The 8,481-nt window shown below is 60.5% G+C and overlaps 2 protein-coding genes across 3 annotated transcripts; both read right to left on the bottom strand.

Annotated features, from left to right (window-relative positions):
* Positions 1–1,062: 1,062 nt before the first annotated feature.
* LOC134168188 (uncharacterized) lies at positions 1,063–2,298 on the bottom strand. Its single transcript, XM_062627614.1, has 2 exons — positions 1,694–2,298; positions 1,063–1,605 (listed from the first exon to the last, which is right to left on the bottom strand). The coding sequence occupies exons 1-2, from the start codon at positions 2,247–2,249 to the stop codon at positions 1,445–1,447; spliced, it is 717 nt and encodes a 238-aa protein (XP_062483598.1). The 5' UTR covers positions 2,250–2,298; the 3' UTR covers positions 1,063–1,444.
* A 257-nt stretch (positions 2,299–2,555) lies between these two features.
* Positions 2,556–6,770, bottom strand: BTC (betacellulin). 2 transcript variants are annotated; one of them, XM_062627612.1, is made up of 6 exons: positions 6,614–6,770; positions 3,736–3,831; positions 3,390–3,507; positions 3,139–3,285; positions 2,750–2,857; positions 2,556–2,661 (listed from the first exon to the last, which is right to left on the bottom strand). In XM_062627612.1, exons 1-5 carry the CDS (start codon positions 6,684–6,686, stop codon positions 2,752–2,754), a joined length of 540 nt encoding a protein of 179 aa, XP_062483596.1. In that variant the 5' UTR covers positions 6,687–6,770; the 3' UTR covers positions 2,556–2,661; positions 2,750–2,751. The 2 variants fall into 2 exon arrangements, with proteins under 2 accessions (XP_062483596.1, XP_062483597.1); XM_062627613.1 differs by lacking the exon at positions 3,736–3,831 and having other exon boundaries at positions 6,614–6,758.
* Between the last annotated feature and the right edge of the window lie 1,711 nt (positions 6,771–8,481).

Below are 8,481 nucleotides of genomic sequence, written 5' to 3'. Positions count from 1 at the left end.
TGGGGCTCAGAAACACAGACCAGGTCCTGACTTTTGCTGCTCAGCACCAGGTGTTTGGGGGCTCAGGAGGGTGCTTTGGTACTCGGGACCTGGGGCCACGGCTCTGCAGCATGGACACGGCATTTCCCAGCTGCAGAACGGAGCCCTGGGGTTGCGCCAGGGCCCGAGTCCTGCACCTTTGGGCTCAGAAGCAAGACCCTGTTGGGTGGTTCTGTGGTCAAAGCCAGGGCCAGGCTGGATGGGGTTGGGCTGTGGGAGCAGAGTAGGCTGGTGCATGGATCCTGGCCAGAGGGGGTGTCCAGTCACGTTGGTCCCTGAATGCTGGAACACCTAGCATGCACTCGCCTGAATTCAGTATCTGAGGTAGTCTCTGGGTGAAAGGTGCTTTTCACGCTGGGTCTGGGCTCCAACTCTATTTACTCAAGGCATGTACAACCACTGCAAGAGTCTTGGGCGCTTGTTAGCCCAGGGCTGTACAGCGAGCAATTATGACAGGTCATATTCATCTACATATTGTGACAGTGACTGATTTACGACCTGGCTATAAGCCAGACTTAGTTTAACAAGCACAAGCCGGTTGAAGCAGCAGCTGGGGCTGGAGATGGACATGAGCTGCAGCCACAGTGGAACTGGACCCATCCAGAGGCTGGGCCTGAAAAAAAAACAGGTGGACAGAAACAGTGTCTGGAGCCATAAACGAGCTGAGCCTGAAAGAAACATTGACTTGAACAAACACACAAAACTCCAAGCCCACAACCCCCCTTGAAACTACCCAACCCTGCCCAAAACTACCCCAAAACCCATGAAAAGCTACCCAAACCTACCCAAAAGCTTCCAAAAATACACAGAAGTGACCCAAAACCGACCAAAAAGCTACCCCAAGCCCCCACCCTCTGGCCGTGTCCTTACTGAAGCCAGACACTCGCACTGCCACGGGCGGGCACAAGCAGGTCAGGCGGCAGCGTCGGCCTCAGCACACAGCTCCCGGCGTGGCTGGGGCTCCTCTGCCCATCCGTGTGTCCATCCCTGTGCAGGAACAGACATGGCACAACCAGCTCCTGGCAGCACACCCCTGAGACAGCCGGGGAGGGAGAAGCGGGGCTGGGACCCCAGGAATGTACCGGTTCTTCCCGGAAGGGCGGGTGAGTGCCAGGGTCTGTCTGAAAACCCTCCGGCCCTGAGCGTTAACAGCGGCACAGACCGACCGCGGCAGCCTCGGACGGGGACCGGCACCTGCCAGTGCCGGGGTCTGGATTGGACCCCGACAGCACCCCCTCCCACCTCTCCAGACACCCTGAACGGGTACCCCGGTGCCTCCTGCGGCACCCGGGGATTCCCCCGGAGCCATCTCCTCGATCCCACCGTACAGGGTTGGGGCACTCATCCCACCGAGGTGTCCTCACTCACCCCTCGGGCCCTGCTCCTCGGTGAGGATGAGCTTTCCTCACACAGCACCACCCGGATCAACGACAGCTCCCGAGGGATCGGCAGCACCGGGGCGGCCCTCTCTCCCCGTGCCTGGCCGGGCTTCACAGAGCCACCAACGGGGCTCCAGAAGCCGGTGAGCGGATCTGGGCCTCTGCTCCCACCGCAGCCTCTTTTGAGCTGAAAAAGAAGGGCTTAGGTCAAACCACGGCTCCGCTCAGAGCAGCAGCAGTGTAAACCAGTTTTCCCCAGCAGCTCCCACACTCACCAGTCCGAGCTCTCGCCAGAGCCGGACGGACGGAAAGCTCTGTCCTGCCGGAGCCGCTGCGGGGAAGAGCCGGGGAAAAGCAACAGCCGGTGCCCGCTCCGGGAGGAGGGAGCCCGGCAACGGGAGGGGTCACCGGCCGCCCCGGGAGACCCTCAGCCCCCGCGGAAGTCACCGGGAACCCATGGATGGTCCCGCCCCGGGAAGAGGGCGAGAACCCGCTCACCAGTGACTGCCGGCGCAGGCAGCCCCGACCCCCCGGTACCTGCCGCTTTCCGCCGCGGTTCCCGGCAGGAGTCCCACACGCAAAGCCGGGGGTGCGAGCAGTGGTAACCGGGCAGCGCTTGGTGCCGCCGCACCCGCACCGTAGCCCCGCAGCGGAGGAAGAAGCGAGGAAATAGCGCCGGTTCTGCCCATCTTCCCCCGCTTTCCCTTGCTCGGCAACGTCCCGGGATGCCGAGGCTGCCCAGGGCAGGCGGGGGCCGGCGTCGCTCTCGGTTCTCCGTGTCTGAAACCTCCTCCTTGAAGCCCCGGGGAGGCGGGAGAGCGACTCCCTCATCCCGGTCCCCGGCTCGGAGCCCGCCCTTGAGCAGCGGCCTCCGCTCAGCCGCAGGAGTGGGGCGCGGCGGCAGCACAGGGCGGATCCGTGGCGGGGCAGCAGCCCCAGCGCGGCGCCCAGAGGCCCCAGGCACAGGGACCTCTTCCCGCTGCGGCGGCGCCCCCTGCTGGCCGCGGGGGAGGCTTTGGGGCCTCTGGCGGACGCAGAGGGGGTGGGCTGCGCGGCCGGGCGTCGGGGCAGCAGCGCAGCACCCACAGCCGGAACGGGGGGCGCTCCCAAGCAAGGATCAGCCGAGACATTGGCACCTTTCCTTTCACCCCTTTATTAACGCCACCGTTAGTTTTAGCCCTCGCCATTCGAGCCAGCCGGTGCCGCTATCTGTCCGGGACCCGCCTGCAGGTACCTGGAGCTCCTGCAGAGAGAGGGGAGGGAGAGCGGCTGCCCCTCGTGGGGGTCCTCCCGTTATCCCGGGATCAGTCGCCATTACCAACCCCATGTACCTTCACGCAATGCCTGTCTCCAGCACGTCCTCGCTTTTGGAAGGCAAATTCTTGTTTAACGTCTCCATCTCGTCCGCCTTTCTCTTCATGCGCTGCTTCCGACAGTGGCTTTGATGGGGGGTGTGGAATAATTCAAAATAAAACCCAAAAGGAAAACGAGGCATGGCAGTTTTGCTGCTCCTCCTCCCTCCACTTTCACCCACAGAAGCTCTGGGTGGGATCGTGCATGGTGTCCAGCTCCAAGGCAATGCCTCACATCCCCCCCCCCCCCCAGCACCCTCAGAGGCCAGGGCAGGGACCCCTAAATCTAACCTCCTGAACCCACTGGAGGTGGGCATCATTCCCCATAACCTCTTCCCGTGCCTCGCCCTGTTCCCCCCACCACGTACTGACTGCAGAGGCAGGCGCAGACAACGAGGATGATAAGGGTGACAATGGCAGCAATCAAGGAGATGATGACGATCTGGCCCCGGTCGCCTCGCAGGTAGAAGATGTCCACCCTCTCGCAGCGAGCCCCCGTGTAGCCCCTCTCACACCTACCCCATGGCACAGGGGAGGCAGAAGATGGATTGGGTGTCCAAAAACCCACCATGGTGCCCTCCTCTTCCCTCTCTCCATGTCCCCAGCAGCAGTGGCTTACACACAAGCTGGCGCCTTCTCGGCCATGAGGAATCGGCATCTCCCCTTGACGCAGTAGTGCTTGTATTCCTCTGGGCACCTGGAGAAGTGTCCCTGCCGCCTCAGCTGTGTCACGTTCCCTGAAGTGACAAGGAAAACCGCCCCCCCCCCCCCCCGGGGTTACAGTTCTCCTCAGAGAGCATCTGGTCCATCCAGAGCCACAGGAATGTGTGTCCTTGGCTGTGGCATGCCGCTTCCCTGCATGGCTGTGGTTGATACAACATCCATCCTCCATCCCAGCCCTCTGCCCTGCATTGTTCAGCTCCCATCCGGTGTCACCAGCTCCCCTAAGCATCCTTGCACCATACCCATGCAGCTCCGGGCTGTGCCACAGGTAAATCCCTCCATTCCATGGTCAGTGGTGACATTTGTGTCAGCACCCACACGACCAAATAAAGCCAAACCTGAAAGGCAATGGAGGTGGGTCAGGGGGCGAAGCTTGGCTAGAGCATCACCACCAGCACCCACCGCAGCCACTTATCCTGGCCTTGGCCATAGGGAGGGGACTGGCAAAGAGCCCCTCCTTCCTCAGCAGCATTGGCTTGGCTGTTCCCCAGGGTGAGGGTAAGGGAAAGCTGGTCCCTGTCTGCCTCCTCCACTCAGCACCAGCATCCTGGAGCCAGACAGGAGGGGTTTAGGGGGCACAGCACAGCCTGTGGGCAGTCAGCAGATGGGGGGGGGGGGGGGGGGGGAATCCCCAGAGATGTCTTTCTGAAAGACCATGGTCTTCTTGGGGCTGTTCAGCCTGGAGAAGAGAAGCTGCGTGGAGATCTCATAGCAGCCTTCCAGTATCTGAAGGGGGCCTGCAAGGATGCTGGAGAGGGACTCTTCATCAGTGACTGTAGCGATAGGACAAGGGGTGATGGGTTTAAACTGAAATAGGGGAAGTTCAGGTTAGATCTAAGGAAGAAGTTCTTTACTGTGAGGTTGGTGAGGCAGTGGCACAGGTTACCCAAAGAAACTGTGGCTGCTGCATCCCTGCCAGTGTTCAAGGCCAAGTTGGTCGGGGCTTGGAGCAACCTTGGAGCAACCTGGTCTAGTGGAAGGTGTCCCTGCCCATGGCAGGGGATTGAAACTGGGTGAACTTTAAGGTCTCTTCCAATCCAAACCAGTCTGGGATTCTCTGATTCTAAAAAGCACACCAGCCATGGGAGTGGGGAGACGTGAACGCTGCAATTCAGCACCCACAGAAGACCAGTAGCTTCCAGTGTCCAACAGCTAAATTCCCACCACATCACTCACGACTGCACTGGGGCATGGATCGAGCTGGAAAAGGGGTAACCATGCTCGCTGTGGCAATGGGACAAAGCTGAGGGCTGGCTCAGACCCAGCACGTCCTGACAGCAGTGGCAGTAACCGGATCGGTAACCAGATCACTGGCATAGCAGCACTGACTCAGCACGGTCCCGCTCCCAGCCCAGCCCTCCCCAGGGATTCACCCCATTGTGGTGGCACCCAGCAGAGTGGGGACAGGTCTCGCCTGGTGGGGCAGGGTGCTGGGTGTTCCTGTTCTGAGTGGGTGCACTCACTTTGCAGCTTGGCCACATCAAGGTCTCCTGGAAAGGGAGACTTTGGGCACCAAGCCTGGGCAGCTGCATAGCCTGGTTCCCATGTTCCTACCCAGTACCCTGACAGCAGTGGAGAGGGTGCCAAGGCTCCGGTGCCCTCCCCATCCTACGGCAGAGATGTTCCCAGCACACGTGTCCCTCCTGGCTATATATAGCTAACAACACATTTTGGGTAACAGAGCTGCAACAAGGACAGGGCTGAACTTCTGCCAGGGCTTCTGTAGCTGAAGAATCCCACTGGGGAGGGGATGCAGCCCCTTCTGGACCAGGCAGCAGGGTGGGATTTGCCTGATGGGAGCCGGGGATGAGCCATGGGGTGGTTTTGCCCCCCTCCCTTGGGAACCTGCAGGCATCAGCACAGGGAGGGAGGCTGACTTCACCCCCAGTGACCGAGTTTACAGCTCAGCATGGAAAGATCCCCACCAAGACGAGATCCCCACCCTTATTGCAACCAGATGCAGATTTTGGCACCCTCTGGGCTGGCAGCCCCTTGAGAGGACAGCCCTGATGGCACCTCCGGCTCCAGGGTGGGGTGGGGGATTGTGGGGTGCCCCCCAATACCCTGAGCTCAGCACCTTGCGGGTGCAAAGAACCTCATCTCTGTGACACGCTGAGAGCCCTTCTCTGCTGTGTAAGGCAGTCAGAGACAACCCAGGAACAAGCATCCCAAACACAGGGTTATTTTGCCATAACACCCCCAACGCTCCCCTGGGAAAGCCCGAATTGCCGGAAAGCAACCACGTGGGGCATCGCCTTGGTCTTATGGGCACCCCCGCCCCAGAACAGGTCGGCCACCCTGGAGCTCCTTCCGCCAGCACAGGTTGGGCAGGTTTTGTCATGCACCAGCTCTGCCAAAAGGCCAAACCCAAAGTGCTCCGATGCCCTGTGTATCACCAAGCCCGGCTGATGTTCAACTCTGCCTGTGGTTATCTCCTGCCAGCCCTGAGCAGGCAGCTGCAGCCAGCTTTTCCCACTTCCCACGCACTTGGGAACTACCACCGGGACGCTTGTGCACTTGTTGAACAGGTATCGGCAGCCCCCCCACATCCCCCATCCCTGGCGCTGCCAAGGAGGCAAACCACGGGTATACCATGAGCAATGTCCCATCCCAGCCCTACTGCAGGATGCACCCAGGGCACCCCGGCTCCATCCTGGCCCCGAGGGTTCCAGAGATCCAGAGCCAAGTTGATACAGGGGAGCACTGGGATGGGACAGTGAGGATTACCAGCACAGGATATGGAGGCACATGGGGTGGGTGCAAGGACTGGGCATGGGGGGAAGACTGGGATGGGATTCTCCGGGGAACACGGGGAGTCACTGTGGTGTGACTGGAGAAGCGCCAGGGTGGATACGAGGGTGGGACAGGGGCAGAGTCGGAATGAGGCAGGGGAACGGGGGGGATCAGCAGGCTGGGACTGGGGGGGGGGGGGGCAGCGGGATGGGGTAGCACCAGAAGAGGCACAGGGGGGCACCAGGATGGGACCGGGCGGTGGGTAGAGGATCACCAGCGTGGCACCGGGAAACAGCAGGAGGGGACAGGGGCAGCACCGGGACTGTGTCGGAGCAGGGGACCCCCGAGCCGAGCCGAGCCGCGCCGCGCCGGGTGCCCCGCGCTTACCGGAGGCGAGTGCCAGGCAGAGCAACAGGGTACTGGGGCCGCCGCCCGGGGCCGGGGCCGCCGCCGCCTCCATGCGCGCAGCCGCCGCCTGGCCGGTACCTGGTGCCCGGCGGCTGCCGCGGGGCGGGACGAGGGCGGTCGCTGCCGGCACAACCGCCCTCCTCCTCCTCCTCTTCCTCCTCCTTCTTCTGTTCCTCCTCCTCTTTTTCCTCGAGCAGAAGCCTCACTCCAGCATCCCTGGGGATTCAGGGAGCCAGAGGGACCCCCGCATCCCGCCCTATCCCAAGTGTGGCTCCGGGCGTTCCACTCCAGGCTGTCATGTTATGAAAAGAGAGACTTATTCATAGCGAGCTGCTAATAAAACAGCCTCCCAAAGCCTTGGCAGGGACTGACGGCAGCTACAAATTATTTTGTGAGGGGCTGTGCCTTGGCACAAACCTTCCGCACATTGGCCTTGGGGTTTATTTTTTGCCTAGGAAGATGATTCTGGTCCCCTGGGATGATGTGTCTGGTCCCCTGAGTGATGTCCCAAGGAGAACGGAAAACCCCTAAGGGGTGATGGGATGCTGGCACGTCCCCTCCTGGCAGCCGGGGACGCTCAGTGGGGATGCAGTGCTATGATGATGCTGTCCAGGCCCCAGGGAAAGCCAAAGAGCTTCTCCCAGCAGAGGAGGGCAGGCAGGGTGGGGTGGTGGGGCTGTGGCCTGCTCCATGTTATTACAGGCATGAAATAAGTGGAAATGAAACACTGGAAAGAACGGGTGACCTCAAACCACAAGCTGGCATCTGTTAATGCAAACACTGGCAGCCACCCAGCCATGCCTTTTGGCCCCTGGCCAAGGAGTGAGTGAGCTAGTGTCACTCTGGCCAGCCAGAAAACCATTTGCACACTGCAGTATGCCAGTGCCGTCAGCCCTTTGCTTGTGGACACCCCAGGTCCTGGCTGGTGGTAGGGGAAGACCCCAGCCCCCCAGAAGCAAGCAGGTGTGATAAACCACTAGAGAAACATTGCGAAGCTCCGTTGGGGAGAGTAGGGACTTGGGCAAGATGAGGGAAACCAGCAGCTGGCACTGGGATGTGAGATGGGACACCCAAGAGGAGCCAGCTTCATCCCCATGGGGCAGGTGAAGGGAAGGAGCAGGCAGCAAAATCCTTGTGGCCACGAAAAGCAAATGGTCTTCCTTTGTCATCCTTCACATCTGGATAAAATTGGGGAGGAAAAGCTTTTTAAAGAACTTTTAAGAGAGCTGGAGCCCCAAGGCAGATGTCACCAGAGGTAGTGGTTTCCCTTCTCCAGTAGAAATGAGAAGGGCTGGCAGAAGATATCTCCAAAAAGGGACATCTTGCTGGGCCTATGTCCTCTGCCCTCACTGTCACCCTGAGTATCACATCTGCCCTGGGGAGGCCCAGGGACCTGTGTGGCCAGGCAGAGCTAGCCATCCCATGGTGACCAAGCAGGTGGGGCCCTGCTGATGGCAGAGGTGGCCATGATATGATGAGGCAGAAGTGACCAGGCAGGCAGAGGTGGCTCTGCTGGGGTGACCATGCTGATAAGACCAAGAAAGGATCAGATGTCACCATGCCAATGAACCAGGCAGAGGCGACCAGGCAGATGTGACCATGCTGATGAGACCAGAGAGGGTTGATCAGGTACCTGTGATATGCAGAGGTGGCAAGGCAGAGGTGGCTAAATGAGGTGGCCATGATGTTGAGACCAGGCAGATAAAACCAGGCAGAAATGACCAGGTAGAGGTGGCCCTGCTGAGGTGACTGTGCTGATGAGATGAGGCAGGGGTGGCTGGCAAATGTGACTGTGCCAATGAGACCAGGCAGATGTGACCATGCAGGTGTGGCCCTCCTGAGGTCAC

The sequence above is a fragment of the Pezoporus occidentalis genome, unplaced genomic scaffold, assembly GCF_034315485.1.
Source record: "Pezoporus occidentalis ecotype Australia unplaced genomic scaffold, CSIRO_AGI_Poc_V1 ctg303, whole genome shotgun sequence".
NCBI classification, from domain to species: Eukaryota; Metazoa; Chordata; class Aves; order Psittaciformes; family Psittacidae; genus Pezoporus; species Pezoporus occidentalis.
This window is presented reverse-complemented; position numbering and strand designations above follow the sequence as displayed.

Coding starts and splice junctions, on each gene's coding strand:
- LOC134168188 (XM_062627614.1), bottom strand. CDS start 2,249: ATGAGGGAGTCGCTCTCCCGCCTCCCCGGGGCTTCAAGGAGGAGGTTT. Junction 1,606..1,693: donor TCTGGCGAGAGCTCGGACTG/GTGAGTGTGGGA, acceptor CTTCTTTTTCAG/CTCAAAAGAGGCTGCGGTGG.
- BTC (XM_062627612.1), bottom strand. CDS start 6,686: ATGGAGGCGGCGGCGGCCCCGGCCCCGGGCGGCGGCCCCAGTACCCTG. Junction 3,832..6,613: donor CTGCCTGGCACTCGCCTCCG/GTAAGCGCGGGG, acceptor ATTGCCTTTCAG/GTTTGGCTTTATTTGGTCGT. Junction 3,286..3,389: donor GAGAAGGCGCCAGCTTGTGT/GTAAGCCACTGC, acceptor GCCATGGGGTAG/GTGTGAGAGGGGCTACACGG.